General features: G+C 43.9%; 1 protein-coding gene across 5 annotated transcripts in view; it reads left to right on the top strand.

Annotated features, from left to right (window-relative positions):
- Nucleotides 1-17,303, top strand: part of LOC135914784 (BTB/POZ domain-containing protein 6-like) — a 108,364-nt gene that overhangs the window by 62,225 nt on the left and 28,836 nt on the right. For all 5 annotated transcript variants that reach the window (XM_070538315.1, XM_070538314.1, XM_070538312.1 and 2 more), the window contains one exon: nt 9,149-9,366. In XM_070538315.1, the coding sequence (XP_070394416.1) occupies nt 9,149-9,366 (218 nt within the window). The remainder of the gene's footprint in view (nt 1-9,148; nt 9,367-17,303) is intronic.

Here is a 17,303-nt window from a genome sequence, read left to right as displayed (position 1 = left end):
AAAAAAAGTGATGGCAGTTGGTTGTCACGATCTTTAACGTGACAAGCAAAGTCAAGATTTATGTAGCCGTGCGTACATACTCAATAAAAAAAATAGAGCAGTGGTCACCACTTAGTTCACAAGGTAGGTGCACGCAACCGGCCAGAAAGAAGGCAAAATTACTTTGAGCAAAAGGTTATTCAAATCAATATGTTGCCTGTTTTGTTTATCGAAAAGAAAATTAAGTTTTGGCATGCATATGTACGGTGGTTTCTTAATTTTTTTCTTGCCACGGTGATCAGATTACATATCTCACTTACATCTTTTATTATCCCTGGGTGACAGTAAAAAGTTAGCGTAATACCGTATTTACTTGCATAATGATCGCACTTTTATGTAAAAAAAAATTATGCAAATTCAGGGGTGCATTCATTGCACGGGTTTAATTTTCCACGGAAAGAAAAAAAAATTTTTGTTATCCCACGTTAGCTGCGGGATGACAACAGGTCAACAAACAGGTGGCTGCCGCCGTAACAGTGCGGGACACCAAAACGAAAATGATGGTCGGCAGAGCAAACCGAACACTCCGAACAATACTTTCTTTTTTTTTTTTGTTGGGAGTAGATTACAGGCATTGAAATAGTTTCTTCCATATCAGTAATGAATACTATCGCTAATATCGGCAAGTTTGCGGCAATAATGTAGCCATGTCAACTTTGAGAAGATAGAAACAGAGATGGGCATGCTTAGCTGCCAGTGGCATATAAACACATGGCGGCAAGCTGCGAAAACTGCGGCATTTGTCTTCACTACTGTCCTAATATGGCACGTTTCCACTAAGGGTGGGCGAACATTTTAGCTGTGTTATAAGCGTCGTGTATGAATAGGGTACACTCCTAACGTATCAGTGTAAGCGTGGCCACTATCGTTGCCGCTCGCGATTTGTTGCGTGCCCACGAGTTCAAACGAGAGGAATCGAAAGGCACCTTTTTTGTTGTTAACCACAACCATTATAAAGCCTACAAATAATAAAGCCTCCCTAATGGTGTTTTCAATTAGCCAATGGCCCTCAGGCCCCAGCGGCTGCGGAGCATCTGACCAAGGTGGCAGTCAGACTTGCAACGTAGCAGAGGGTGCTAAGAATATCTGGGTCCGGACAGGCCGCCAATGGAAATTTACCTTTGCAACGTTTAACACCCGAACCCTCTCGAGTGAGGCTAGCTTGGCAGGGCTCTTCGAAGAACTATCAGACATTGTTTGGGATATTATCGGCTTTAGTGAGATTGGAAGAACTGGTGAGGCTTACACATTGCTGAAAAATGGCCATGTCCTCTGCCATAGAGGTCTCCCGGATAAGAAGCAATACGAGATAGGATTCCTCATCCATAAGGACATAGTGGGCAACATTGACAATTCTGCAGCATCAACGAGAGGGTAGGAGTGGTCGTAATCAAACTCAGTAAGAGCTATAGATTAAAGGTAATACAAACCTACGCTCTAACGTCCAGTCACGAAGATGAGGAAGTAGATCAGTTTTATGAGGATGTTGAATAAGCAATGAGAAAAGTGCAAATGCGGTATAGAGTAGTAATGGGTGACTTCAATGCAAAAGTGGAGAAAAAGCGGGCAGGTGAACAGGCAGTTGGCAACTACGATGTCGATTCTAGAAACGCTAGAGGAAAGATGCTGGTAGAATTTGCACAAAGGAATAAGCTGAGAATAATGAACACTTTTTTTAGGAAACGTAGCAGCAGAAAATGGACCTGGAAAAGCCCTAAGGGTGAAACAAGAAATGAAATTGATTCCATACTTTCTGCTGATCCCAGCTTGGGGCAGGATGTAGAAGTGATGTAGGTAGGGTAAAGTGCAGCGATCATGGGTTAGTGACGGCTAGGATTCACCTCAATTTGAAGAGAGAAAGAGAAAAAGTGGTCAAGAAGAAACAGGTCAACTTAGAGGCAGTAAGGGTAAAAGCAGACAAATTTAGGCTGGTACTTGCAAACAAATATGCAGCCTTAGAACAGAGCGATGAAGATGACATAGAGCTAATGAATGAAATCGGTTACAGTCTGTTACTGTCTGATGCACCTGCTGCCTTGACTGAGCGTCACTGGTGTTGCTCTCACCTCGACGTCACGTCTTTGCACTAGCCCTGCTGCATATCTGTATTTTTTGAAATTTGTATCACATTTAATACTCTTTTGCATCTGTGAAGCATCCTGTCCTTCGAAGGGGTCAGTGCCAGCGACACCCTTAAGAATGGTGAGGTGAGCCAGGCGTTCATTGGTGTTTTCTTGTGTCGTAGTTAAGTTCGGCATCATGTTACTATAGGTGCTTTTACGCATAATTCAAGCCAGAGCCTCTTCACTTAACGAGGCAAGTTTTGCGGGTACCCCACACAGTATCGGCAAGATATATTTGTAAAATCGAATGAAATATATCTATGGTGCTTCATACTCTCCTTATATTCTTTCAGACAAGCTTTATTCTTCTGCAAGATACTTTGAGCTGGGCACTTGATTGCACTGCGTGCTGAATATATGTATATTCTTATTTTTGCATTTCATTTGTCGACTGTGATGCATAGAAAAAATAGTTGTTTTGTTTGTGTTTGAGACTAGTTTGTCATCTTACATGGTTGTTTGTAATCTCTGTATATTATGCGTAATAGTGTCTTTTATTTTTCAATATCCTCACATTTGTTTTCTTCTTGTTTAAGCTTACAATGTTAAGCTCCTAAATTGCAATGCGAGATATACGAAAAAAGAAATCATCTCACTATGATAATTGGGCTATCACTGTGAGAATATGGACTTACAAATTTGCACCCCCCACTTATAGGTCTCGGAAGATTAATATGTTTTACCAGGTGTTTATATAGGCATGCTGTGTGGGGTGCGCAACACAAAGGCGAGTGTAGTGAAGGGGCTCACATTTTTTTTTTTCTAGGGGTTTTGTGTTCTCCATTCTTTCAGTGCACACTTCTGATAGTTGCATGTAATCGTTATAACCGATAGCTTGCCATGGGAGCACTGTATTAAACAGTTTATTTTACCATAGAACACATACAAAAGTTGACTCTGCATAGGTGCTCATTGTTATGTCCAATATATTGTTAAAACCACTATTTTCCTGAGTTAGGCTGCACAGTATTCTTTTACTAGTCCATTAGCAACTCTTAAATTGGTAATTTTTAAAGTACTTTCTGTAGTTTTCTCTTGAATCTCTACTGAGCTTTGTGGAACCTTCTGTGTATGAGTGTTGCTTCCCTTAGTGGCTTATTCTAGAATGACCCACGTCAGAGCATGCCTTTACAATAACCATTCTTTTTCAGACAGTGCTGGTATCAAAGCAATGAAGAATCCATGCTCAGTTTTAGATGACTGTGCATTGGGGGAAATCATGCAGTCCAATGTTTTGTTGTGATCAAAGCCTTATGAGGCGTCTCAGGATTTGTTGTTTCCAGACCCCAATGGCCATATTTCAATATTACAAGAATGTTACAAGTCAGTGATACAAGCGCTGCGCCATGAAGGAAATCCTACTGCAGTCGAACCCGGCTATATCGAACTTGCAAGAAAATGCCTATCAGTTCGATATGGAGCATAATTCGATATAAGCCTGCTAAATAATTGGATGTCATAAAAGCACATACCATTTACAAAATCACTTTATTGATGAAACCAACTTAGTTTCGCATGAAATAGTTCTGCATTTTCTTCTGCTTGGGCAATTTCACTGCCTGCGACGCACGCACTTCTCTACATTGTGTAAGGAGTCCGAGCAGCTGAGGCCGCAACCTTCCGCATTCACACAGAAGCACTGGACTAGTGGGGGCGCACTAATCACTCCGGAGGATATGGGCAAAGGACTTTGGTTGCTTTCCTCATTGCCCCCACTTTCACTTCTGCTCGGTACGATGTGTAGTCTTCGTTTTCAGGCTCTCCCGTGGTCGCGACACCATCATCTGCACTCACAAACTTGTTGACCGTTGATTCGTCAACAGCTTCCGGAAATTGTGACAGCTCGCTCCAAACTTCGGTAACACCGGCAACGGCTTCGTCGCATTCATTAGAATTTACAGTCATCACCGAGCACACGGTAGCCGGATCATCTGAAGCAATTTCGCATGAACCACTTGTACACGGCCGTGCGGATGCGTCGGGCGCCACAGGCACCGGCTTGCGAGTTTGTCTGCTTTAGCCCTAATCTCCCCCTTATTCAAGATCGTGTTGAAAGTGCTCCTCGGAATCTTGCATGCTGCGGGGACATCCGACTTCTCACCGTGTTCGACCCGACTTATGATTTCGAGCTTCATGACGAAAGGCGTATTCTGCCACTTCATCACGGCAACACTGAGGGAGAAGGCCCTAAAGGCACAAACACAATGAACCAGAAAAGCAGCAAGACAACTCGCACCTTTGCCATCTTGCACGACGAGGCCACAAGAGCCTCTGATTGGCTATCTGAGCAAGCGCTGAGGGCAGGCCAGGATAACTTTTTTGCAGGGGGGTGTCGACGACTTGCCCAAGGAAGTGTGGTCACGGTAGGGAGAGCGATTGGATGGACCTGCGCCGCCGGGTTTCCCCACCACCGCGAGGGAAAGCCAAATTCTGGGGGCACATTTCCGCAGCTTGACATTTGATATATCGGGAGTCGCTACTATTTTTGTTTGATGTAAGCATAGTTTTTGCTATATATACTCATTATAACTATACCATGCCTATAAATTGTTCGATGCATAAAATAATTCAATGTAATAATGATATTTGGGGTTTTACGTGCCAAAACCACTCTGATTATGAGGCACGCGATAATTCAATGTAAACAGGTTCGATATAGTCGAGTTCAACTGTATATGGCACCTGTGGCAGAACCGTGAATAAGCCCGAATAATTGGGCTTATTCAATATATTGGTCGACGACGCAGAGCGGAAAGCCAGTAAACATTTTTATCGCTTTGCTGTTTTTAAAGATATCTTCGAGCTTTCTCTCGGCAAGCCAGGTGAAATACTGGCAAACATGCATGTAAGATGTAAGCACAATTTTTGCTATGTATACTCATTGTAACTATACCGTGCCCATAAATTGTTCAATGTATAAAATAAGTGTAAACGGGTTCGATATAGTCGGGTTCAACTGTGTATAGCGCCTGTGGCAGAACCGTGAATAAGCCCGAATAATTGGGCTTATTCCATATATTGGTCAAAGACGCAGAGTGGGAAGCCAGTAAACATTTTTATCCCGTTGCTGTTTTTAAAGATGTCTTAGAGCTTTCTCTCAGCAAGCCAGGTGAAATACTGGCAAACATGCATGTAAGCATGTAAGTACAATTTTTGCTATGTATACTCATTGTAACTGATGCCATGCCCATAAATTGTTCCATGTATAAAATTATTCGATGTAAACGGGTTCGATATAGTCGGGTTCAACTGTGTATAGCGCCTGTGGCAGAACCGTGAATAAGCCCGAATAATTGGGCTTATTCAATATATTGGCCGACAACGCAGAGCGAAAAGCCAGTAAACATTTTTATCCCCTTGCTGTTTTAAGAGATATCTTAGAGCTTTCTCTCAGCAAGCCAGGTGAAATACTGGCAAACATGCATGTAAGCATAATTTCTGCTATGTATACTCATTGTAACTATACCTTGTTAATTGGATTAATGCTTATTTAAAACACAGGACACAGTACGTAGAGGTTAATGGTTGTAAATCTGAAGTGCTTCCAGTTACGTCAGGTGTACCCCAAGGAAGCGTTTTAGGCCCGCTGCTCTTCTTCATTTATATTAATGATTTGCCGGCTGCTATTTCCGAAAATGTTTCTGTCAAGCTTTTTGCAGATGACTGCATTCTCTTCAAGAGCATAAACGAGCGTAATGATCATTACCTCTTACAAAACTCACTATTAGCTGTTCATCAATGGTGCCTTAAATGGAATATGCAACTTAACCTAGATAAAACTGTCCTCTTGCGAATTTCACACAGAAAACAGGTTTCTCCTTTCTCTTACAGCCTTCTAAATCATTCTATTATGGAGGTCACACATCATAACTACTTGGGGGTTACAATAACAAATGATTTAACCTGGTCTGCGCATATTGCAGACATTTGTTCCTCATCATTTTCCAAGCTGTGCTTTCTGAGGCGGAAGCTTAGAGGCGCTCCAAGTAAGCTTAAACGTCTTGCATACATAACATTCATCAGATCAAAATTAGAGTATGCGTCGGTCTTATGGGACCCGTTCATAAAGAAGGACATTTACCAGCTTGAGATGGTGCAAAGGAAAGCGATTAGGTTTATTTATAACAAATACAGAAGGCTTGCTTCACCTACGACACTAATGAAAACAAATAACATCCAACTACTTCAAGTATGTAGGAAAATGTCCCGTTTGTTGTTCCTGCATAACATTTTAGCACATAAACTAAACATTTCGCATCCCACAGAACTTAAACAGTTATCGTCTAGACGAACACACCACACAGGAAGTCATTTACTGGAACCAATTTTTGCAAGAACTGAAACATTCAAACACAGTTTTTTCCCGAGGACCGTTTCCGACTGGAACTGTCTTCCAGGGGCCATCTTCCAGTCCCCTAATTTTGTTAAAGCTCTAGAAGAGCATTTGTTTGAGTGAATGAGTGCTGTATATGTGCGTATGCGTATATATATGTATGAATATGTACGTGTGTATATATATTTTTCTGCTTGTCTATCTCTGTGCCAACTGTACAATTTGTTTTGCGCATGAAAATTCAATAACACGTGTAGACATGTAACACGTGTACACACTGCAATTTACATAGCTTATGTAATACCCCCAGTGAGGGGTCTTTAAGGAAATAAAAAAGTGGAAAAGTGAAAGTCAAGCTGTGACTGTGCTGTCCGCATATATGGATGTGTGATAGGCTTTCTACAGTGTGCAGGTGGCTCAATTCCTTGAGATTAAAACTGATTATTTATAAAATTCTTTACTGAAGTGCACAATTAACGATTAATTAGGAATAAGTTTGCACTTAGTTTCTTTTGTTATGTAACAATAATGAAATGGAACAGCAAGTTGAAGGAAAAATGCTTGCATCTAAGTATAATACATATTAAATGCAATGGTTCAGGAAGTATTAGACAGTTTTAGTATAGCGTACGCTGTTCCATTGCGTACGCTAAAAAATAGCGGATCGTCACTGCGCATGCGCTGAACGCTAAACGAAATAGCAGGTATAGCGGGCGTACGCAACGCAAACGAGTTAGCGTTATCATTTTTGCGTGGTTTGCAGAGTTTGCGGGAAACATGGCGGCGGTCCCAGCTGCCCGCTTCGAACTGAATTTGGCATTGCTTTTGTAAAATGCACTTCGTTCGTAGCAAATGACTGTGCAAACGGCTTTCGCTGAGTCTCGGGTCGCTTCGACGACAGAGTATTATGGATAACTTCGTAGTGTTTTCGAGATCGCTTCTCGTTTCGAGCGAGTCGAAGCCTAACGAAAGAAACGTTCGAGATGTCAGTGCCACCTATCGCTACAGGCGCGAAATAGCCGCAACGACAACATATGGCCTCAGAGATCCGAAGATATCGTCGGCCAACTAAAATTGTAGAAAACGTGCGCTGCTTAGCGTACGCTATATTATAGCGTATGGCATAATTGCATAGTTGCGTACGCTAAACTAAAGCTGTCTATTAACTTATACAGAGCTTCCTCTTTGCACCAGAGCAGTAAGTTTGTGTTCGAAAGTATAATTTCCTTGCTCGAAACTGTGATTTTTTCCTGCTCCGAAAGTTGCTCCAAAAGACCGAGTGCCACTTCTATCATTGACAGGTTGTATAGCTTGCTCTAGGCACAAATTAGGGAAACCAGAAGAGTCAAAATTTACCGCATGTAAAGCCCTTGCCCATGGTGCCTCTCGTGACAACTCTGTTGCATTGGGATGTTGAACCCAAACACTCTATCGACCAGTCACTGAGTGTGCTCATTCAAGCACGCTTTGAGGGGTAATGTGCAGTTGCCTTCAGGTGCTCTTTTGAAGCCCCTCACTTGGGTTGGCGATTTTGAGCTGACAAGCGCAGTGTATACAATGCATGCTAACGATCATGTCTGCCAAGTATTACATTACTGTGCACTGCAGAAAGAGCTGAAATGTAAAAACAAACACAATTTGTCCTTCTCCTTGCGGGCACCATACTCCCAACCGGAGAGGTGATGTGTATGCATGAGTGTGCCTAGGCGCATGTACATGCTGTGACGTCGCTCATAGTGACATTATTTGAGGCAACATCTGTTATTTCTGTAATCTCTTGCTTCAAAAGATGAACTGAAGTTTAGAGAAATAATAAAACACACAAACCTAATGCCTGCGTGTTTTTGTTTTACTTTGTACTGTAGCAAGAGAGATGTACTTTAGTCTGCCCGTTTCCACATCATGCAGTCATGCTCTGTGATCCGCTTATGTCTGCCTCAGTGTTCATGTAGCACTGTCTTATGCCGCTAGTCAGGTATTCTCATGCACAGTGCACAAAATCATGTGCTGCGCGAAACTAGACAAACGCAGCAACTCACACAGACGCGACACCGTCGGTGGAAGTGCGCTGCGCAGCAAAAAAAGGAAGCAGGGAAAAAAAGAAGGCAGGGCCCGTGACGTATGCATCGCGCAATCTTCGAGCTCCGTTGTGGGAGAACACGGTAGGAATTTCACTTGCGAAGGCTAGAAGGGTCAAGTGGAGAGAGTGTCTGTGTTGGTGGGGGGGATGTTCACCTCCTGAAGTCATGGGTTTGCGGCACTTCAAATATTTCTATATCGGCTATTAATGAACTAATGGGAAAGAATCTTGTAGTAGAACACTCCTTAGAGGGAACTTAACAACTTCCAGCGTGTAACCGAAATTTGCTATGTGGCCCTTTAAGGGGAGAGTTGCATCTTACACCAAATATTTAAAAAAATATATCTTTCTTTTATTGAAATTAAAACTCAAAAGAGTGTTCTTCTGGAGTTCTAGTTCAAATTCTAGCAACTCTCGTTTTACGGTAAGCAGAGCAATAACGTTGATCTTATTGCATTCCTTAAATCATAGTGAAGCAAGTTTGGTCCAGCACCGAACTGTCCCCTTAACAAAGCTTTTGGGAGAAGTTGAGTGCTTGTAACACTGTTTGACATTCAACAACTGTATGTGCAGATCAACTTGGAGAAGTACCTGGACAGCACGGTATTCTCAGACGTGGAGTTCGTGGTACAGTCAGAGCGGTACTTGCTTACGAGGACCATCCGAGCGCACAAGCAGTTCCTGGCCATGAGAAATGACGTCTTTGGCACCATGTTCTTTGGCAGTCTGCCCGAAAAGGACAAGGTCTGCATCACTGACCTGCACCCAAGTGGATTCTACGGGCTGCTCAAGTCAGTGTGTTCTCATGTGTGTGTTGTGAAGTCAGTCACAAGTGGAAATGCCACACAAGGCGATACACACAGACGCCACCATCTTACCTACTTTCCCTCCCTTTATTGCACCATCTGTGGTACACTAGGGTTCAGGTACTGAAGCAGCAAATAATGAAATGACTGTTTCGTTCAAGAAAAGCGTGACTGTTAAGAAATGAGACTGTGCTATCTGGTGTTCCATCTTGTTATGTTGGGTCGTCTCATGCTGTTTAACAAGACGGATAATAAGGGAACTGTTATAAACCATGGGTGGTGCAATAAGGGGAGGGACAGTAGGCAAGATGGTGTGGTCTGTGCGTATTGCCTTGTTCATTTCTCATTTTCCCATGACGTCAGTTCATAATTCAATGTAGTCTCGGCTATACGGAGGCTATGACAAAAATTGCCAATTTTACATAAGACATGCAGTTAGACTTTGTGGGGTCTCAAACCTGCTTTTGGGACAAAGGAGCGACAGCACAGTAGTGCAAGCAATCAAAAGGACATTTATTGCGTCTGTCTTACACCAATACGCCAGCCGAATCACTACCCATAGAACATGTTAATGGGCACGGATGAATCGAGGAAGTGCGACTCGCCACGGCAGGATATTGAGCGAATGGGTTTACCCCTTAGTTGGAAACCAAGCCTAATCATTTGCATGTATGGTCGTGAATGGTGGCACATTTGAACATGGAGTTCTTCCATCCAAGTGCCCCGCTCGGAAGCCTCACGAGACGGTCCAGCAGAGCGTATGGATAGGCGACAAGCCAAAGAGGCGGCGGCCATTCCCGCTTGTGCCCGAGTAACCCTGCTGTTAGATGGCATTGTCTCCACGACGCTCGCACTATTCTGTGACTACACCGATCACAGGCAGCGCTTTGCTATGCAGAGGAGCCAGAATTCAGGAGATGTGAGAGCCATGCAAGGAAAATGTTGAGGGACGAGTGAGAGTTGGGCGTCCCCACAACTTTGCTATAATGAACCCGGGCAGAACGACTTGTCATATATTACAAAGTAAATCTAATATGTTTTGGGCAATTCAGTAGAATCTTGTTCATACATTCTGTAAGCCCTGCAGGGGCGTCTGCGTCAGCAGGCGTTTGGTGTGTTGCGACACCACGTACCCAAGCACACGAAGGTTGGACCCTCCCGCGTGTAGCCGTGCGCGGCTTAGCCGTGTCTGGGGAAAGGGGGATCCTGGAGGTTGAGCCGATGCTAGGTGTCTGGACCTTTAAGGCCCCCCGGCGTAGGCAACACACCTCTTTGGCCTCTGCTTCACATAGACGGCACCCCCGGACTGACCCACCCGGGGGAAATCAACAGTTGCCTCTTCCTGTCCTCCTCTCCACTCTTCGTCTTTCTCTCTCACTTTGAATCTTTCCTGTCTTCAACTCACTTCAGTTTACTTCTCATTTTCCAGGCAGCAAGGGTTAACCGTGTGTATCTACCCAACCTTGGGTACATATATTAGGTTATAGCGGCGTTGTATAGCTGACGTATACAGGTATGTTCCTGACCTCGTAGTGTCTCCTTGTTGGGCTCGGTGGTGGTTGGCTACCATCGCCGCTGAATATTCTAAGAATACATGGCAAATGCATTCTCCCCCCCCCCCCCCCACCTGCAGATCGTCCTATCAAAAGAGGGCGCACCGAAGCAATTTTCTATTTCACTTTGAAAACCAACGCAGAAACGTTCCCACGCTATCATGTGATCCACAGTGAAGGATCTTTGCCAATGAGAAAACTATCGCCATTCCTAATAGCAAAATGCCTAGTGGAAAAAATCGAAAAGCAATACAAAGCTTCAAAGATGTCAATGTGGGGACCTCCTCGTTGAACTCAAAACCAAAGACCAAGTCGCAAAGCTCGCTGATCTCACCAGTGTCGGTAACATCAAAGTCACAATCTCAGCACACCGTTCTCTCAACACAAGTAGGGGTGTAATATCAGAAGAAGATTTCTTCAACCTAAGCGATGAAGAACTCCTGGAAGGTTTCCAAGAACAAAATGTAATTAAAGTTCAAAGAATAACTCTCAGACGAAATGACAAACAAATCCCGACCAAACACGTTATACTTATCTTTGGTACCAGTATTGTACCTACTACACTTGATGCAGGCTATCTTAAGATCAACGTAAGACTGTATATCCCAAACCTGAGGCGGTGTTTCAAGTGCCAGAGATTCGGACATGCATCGAAATCATGCAGAGGTAAATTGACTTGTGCAAAGTATAGTGCCAATGACCATCAGTCTGAAAACTGTAATGCTGCTCCACACTGTACAAACTGCAAAGGAGATCATCCAGCATATTCATGATCTTGCCCCTGCTGGAAGAAAGAGAAAGAGGTAATTGCACTTACAGTGAAAGAGATTTCCTTTTATGAAGCAAGAAAGAAACTAGCACACTTACCTCAAACAACCTACGCCAGTGCGGTGCGGCAGGGGACAGCACCGCAGTGGTCTGAGGAGTCTACAGGGACTGCAGTCAGTGGCCCAGTAGTAACTCCATCCGTCCCCTTGGTGGCAGCAGCCAGTGCTGCTCCATCATCATCATCACAGATGGGCCTGCAGACCCCGGTTCCATAGGGCCCCAGGCTAAATTGAACTCCCAGGCCTGAGGCGCGCATCTCAGCGCCTGGTTCTCGATCATCCAGCGCCTCGGAGAAGGTTATGGATGTCGACACCAAAACTCCGGCGTCATCGACGCCAAAACATCAGCGCTTTCTGGAGCGCACTAAGAAAGACAAGCTCACAATAACTACGTGAACAAAGGGACTGGTAACCTGAACGGTTACCGTTCTTCCAATAGTACATTCCCACTAACAAATGTCACCTACAGTTACTTAGTACATATATGTAAATTACCATTCTAAATTCTGCCACTGTGGCTTTTATCGTGCATTGGAATTGTAGAGGCTATACTGATTCGCAATTTAGGTGACATTAAAGACATAACAAATAACATTTTGCCAATCGCATTTTGCCTACAGGAAACAAACTTAGGCCCTAAACACAGTCAATTCCTTAGAGGTTTCACCGTTGTCCGAAAGGACCGCGAATGTTCCAGCCGTTTGTCAGGTGGAGTGGCTATAGTCGTGTAGGGCGACACTCCTACATGAAATGCCCAATTAAATACATCTTTAGAGGCCATAGCTGTCACCATTCTATCTTACAAAACCATCACCATTTGCTCACTGTATATTCCACCCCACACACATTTTACTACTAAACACTTAGAAAATCTAACAGATCAGTTACCAGAACCATTTGTTTTAGTAGGGGATTTTAATGCTCATTGTACTCTTTTGGGGAGTGTCAAAACTGACCAAAGAGAACAGTTGGTTGAAGATTTTATTTTATCCAATGACATCTGCCTCTTAAATTCAGGCGCCCTGACCTACTTTTCACCAACTTCCCGCACTTTTAGTTGTTCAGACTTAGCTTTTTGCTCGCCTTCACTTTTTACTGATCTTAAATGGGAAGCTCTCGACACATCATATGGTAGCGACCACTTACCCGCACTCATCAAACTCCTATCATCACCAAAAACCCTAGTAACTAGACCACGTCGATGGAAATTACAGCTCGCGGACTGGCCGGTCTTTATGGAGAACGTGATACTAGAAGATGTCTTTTCGCCAGAGCTAAGTATTGACAAACTTAATGAAAAAATCACTGAGGTTATAATCTGTGCGGCAGAAAAAGGCCATACCCCAGTCATCGGGTATTGTGCACAAAAAGCTAAACCCCTGGTGGACGAAGGAGTGCGCCGACGCTAAAAAAGCACAAAATAAGGCCTGGGGAATCCTACGAAGGTACCCCACCTATAGCAACCTGTTAACCTTCAAACAAGCGAAAGCCAAAGCACGGTTCATTCGTAGACATGCTGAAAAATCATCATGGCAAAAATACATCTCTTCAATTAATAGTATGGTAACATCAAAACGAAGGTGGGACCAGGTGATGAAATTTAGAGGAGAGTACTCATCTTACACAATACCAGTACTTACATGCCCAGGCACACATACAACACTACAGGACCAGGCCAACTCATTAGGTGAACACTTTTACAACATCTCCAGCTCGGCAAACTATTCAAATTCATTCTTAAAATATAAAGAGTCGGCGGAGAAACAGAGACTGCCCACCTCTGGGGCTTCAGCTGAAATGTATAATAACCCCCTCACAATACATGAATTGAACAGAGTTCTCTCTGCCGGTAAAAAAACGGCAACAGATCTTGACCATGTCCACTACACTATGCTGGCACACTTACCTCAAGCATCGGTAGGGACACTTCTTAAATTTTTCAATATGATATAGGAGTCTGGGGTAATGTCCACAGATTGGAAAAATGCGATAGTAGTGCCCTTTCTAAAATCTGGTAAACCCGCAACATCCCCTGGTAGCTATAGACCCATTGCATTAAAAGCTGTCTAGCTAAATCCTATGAGAGCATCATAAACACAAGACTCACATTTATCCTTGAAACAAGACACCTAATAGATATGCACCAGTGCGAATACAAAAAGGGTTGCTCCACCATTGACCATCTCGTACGACTAGAACAGGAAATACGTGACACCTTCCTACACAAGCAATATTGTCTGACGGTTTTCTTCGATTTATAAAAGGCCTATGATACGACGTGGCGATATGGAATCCTAAGAGACCTGGCTGACCTGGGAATTCGCGGCAGAATGCTAAATTGTCTATGTCATTTCATGTCAAATAGAACATTTCAAGTACGTCTTGGCACAACACTTTCACGCACATTTACACAAGAAAATGGCTTTCCACAAGGTTGCATTCTGAGCATGACACTTTTCATAGTCAAAATGAACTCTGTTAATAAAATTATCCCATCATCTGTTATGCACTCATTATATGTCGGCAATTTGCAAGTGGCTTGCCGTGCTTCAAATCTACCCGCCTGCAAAAGACAACTACAAATAACAATAAATAATCTGACACAATGGGCCGAGAAAAATGGTTTCCGTTTTTCAACACACAAAACTGTTACAGTTCTCTTTTCCCAGAAGCAAGGTTTACACTGCACTCCAGTTCTTACATTGTATGGTACAACGCTGCTGGTCAAAGCAGACTACAAATTTTTAGGTGTAACTTTTGACACAAAACTGAATTTCCTTGCCCACATTAACTCAACTAAGATGAAAGCAAATAAAGCACTAAATATCATTAAGGTTTTATCGCACAAGCGCTGGGGATCTGACCGAACATGTCTATTACATATATACCGGTCTTTTGTACGTAGCATTCTCGACTACGGTAGTGTACACAGTTTATGGTGCAGCTAGGCAGTCCTACATTAAGCAACTTGATCCAGTTCACAATCTTGGCCTATGACTGGCGAGCGGTGCCTACAGAACATCGCCTGTCCAAAGTTTATATGTTGACTGCAATGAGCCGTCCTTACAGCAACGCAGAGCACTACTTACACTTTCCTATGTACTACGAATTCGATCATCACCACAACATATATGCTACAGCATCGTAACACAGTGCAAATCACGGATACACTACACAAACAAACCAAACACGATTTGGCCACTAATCTTACGGCACGAAGAATACTGTCAGAATTACGATGTTGCTCATGAGGCCCTGCAGGTTGCTGAAAGGCCACCAAGGTTGCCACCATGGTACAACTTTTCACAGCTATGTGACTGGACGCTAACACATCTAAAGAAAAAAGACATTCCACAAGAACACATAATACAAGAGTTCCCAGCCATTCAAGAAAAATATAAAGATTACACGGAGTTTTACACTGACGGCTCCAAAACACAAGAATACGTAGGTGTCGGGATTGTAACAAAAAATTGGCAAAATAGCATTCAGATAAGTAATTTTTCTTCAGTGTTTACCGCCGAAGTTTTTGCAATATGGACGGCAGTAAAAAAAATTACCAGCGACAAGCAGATGAATGCTATCATATATACCGATTCGTTAAGCGCACTCAGATCTCTAAACCTTAACTCCGCGTCTGAACCCCTAATTGGTGATATCCTAAACATGTTGGCCTATAATGAATACGGAAGAACCTTACGATTCTGCTGAGTCCCAAGCCATGTCGGGATACCAGGAAATGAAGCAGCAGATAGATGCCCGTTCATGGCAGCGCACAAAGGTATAACACAAACAACACTTCCATACAAAGACAGTATCCGAGCAACTCATAAGGCCCTGACATCAAAGTGGCAACTAGAATGGGACTCATGCACAAATAACAAGTTACACACAATAAAACCCCTGCTAAGAGAATGGAAGTCGTGCAGTCACCAGCAACGCTTCTATGAGGTGATCCATGTAGACTTCGAATCGGGCATACACACCTGACACACAATTTTCTACTTCAAAACGAAAACCCGCCAACTTGCGAGAAGTGCCATGAACCACTCACCATAATGCACATTATTACGACATGTCGAAACATTGAAACACAGAGACAAAGGCTTTTACAGAATCTCTACAACTTACACATACCTTTACACCCCGCATCAATACTCGGAAATGAACCACTAGTGCCCTTCACTGACTTGTTCAGCTTTTTAGAAGAAACTGGTTTTTTACACAAACTCTAAAGTATCGCAGCTTGCGCTGCTTTAAGATTTGGATTCTTAATATCTTGTGGCTGGCGCAGCATGGCCTTAGTCGCTTTTGCGCCATTAAACCCAAATTAACTAACATACATTCTGTAAAAAAGCACTAAAAAAACATGTTGACTGGGAAAACGTACGATCTGGAGTCTGAAAATCGACAGACTGCGAAGCGTTGCAGCACAAGATGCTGACGTGCGTTGTAATTTTTCTAGCTTCAGCAAGCGAATAGGACATAGGACAACCTGTGAGATTTGCTAGTATCGGAAGTACTGCACGCTCCTAATGGAACCATGCCACATGCACTGTGAAGCAGGTGAAGGTGGTTATCGGAATAAGGTTACCTCTGAATGCAGTTAGAGTGTCACGTTGTCACAAAAAGTTACACCTCGCTCGCTGATCCGGCTGCCAGGCGCAATCCGACGGAGCACAGGGGTCCGCTTTACGCTTTGCCCCGGCCTACAAGCGAGATGCTTTTTTGTACAACATTTATTTATTCAGGGTTGGTCAGCCCGAGCAAGACGCCCGTGTATCGGTGCGTCGGCAATCATGAAGCAACTCGTTGAAGGGGGATAACAAGCATTTAATCATACACAAAACTGATCATGGATAATAAGGGAACAAAGAATTCAAAGTAGGAACGAACAAAATTGGCGAGAAGCACACACAATTTGAAACACGACCAGAACACACAATAACCAGGCAGGGTTACAATAAAAGTAAACAAAGGAGTTCAGAGGCACAGGAAGGAGTCCTTGAGAGTTAACAGAAGAAAGAAGAAGAGGACAAGCCGGCGGACAGACCGTATCGGAGTGCGGCGAAGAACGGGGACGGCTCGTGTTGCAGTCGTTGCGGCGATGGCTCGAAGGCGGCGGGCCCAGTGCGATGAAGCGCGCGCCTCGCCATCAGGAATTCGGCCCCGCACGCCGCAGACTCACACAACCTTCTTCGTTGCCTGTTTCCAACCGACTGTGTCCCTTCCCACCGAACTGCTAACGAGCTGGCGGAGGGAAGACGCTGGTGAAAGGCAGTGCTGTGCCTAGCGGTTATTTACAAGCGTTTTTTCTCTCGGCGCCACCGAAGACAGCATGCGCACTGTCGATTTATGGCCCAGCCGTCTCCGCGATCCCGACCAGCGGAAGCGACCAAACAGTGGACACAGGGCGCACAACTCTCTTCACCGTGCGCTCTGCCTGCTCCACTCTGGTAATCTTACACCGCGGCCAAGCCCCGACTCCGTCGAAGGGGACAGCAAAGCCGCCTCCGAAGAACAGCCGCTTGCGCGGCTCACA

Source organism: Dermacentor albipictus, chromosome 5 (assembly GCF_038994185.2).
Source record: "Dermacentor albipictus isolate Rhodes 1998 colony chromosome 5, USDA_Dalb.pri_finalv2, whole genome shotgun sequence".
Lineage (NCBI taxonomy): Eukaryota > Metazoa > Arthropoda > Arachnida > Ixodida > Ixodidae > Dermacentor > Dermacentor albipictus.
This window is presented reverse-complemented; position numbering and strand designations above follow the sequence as displayed.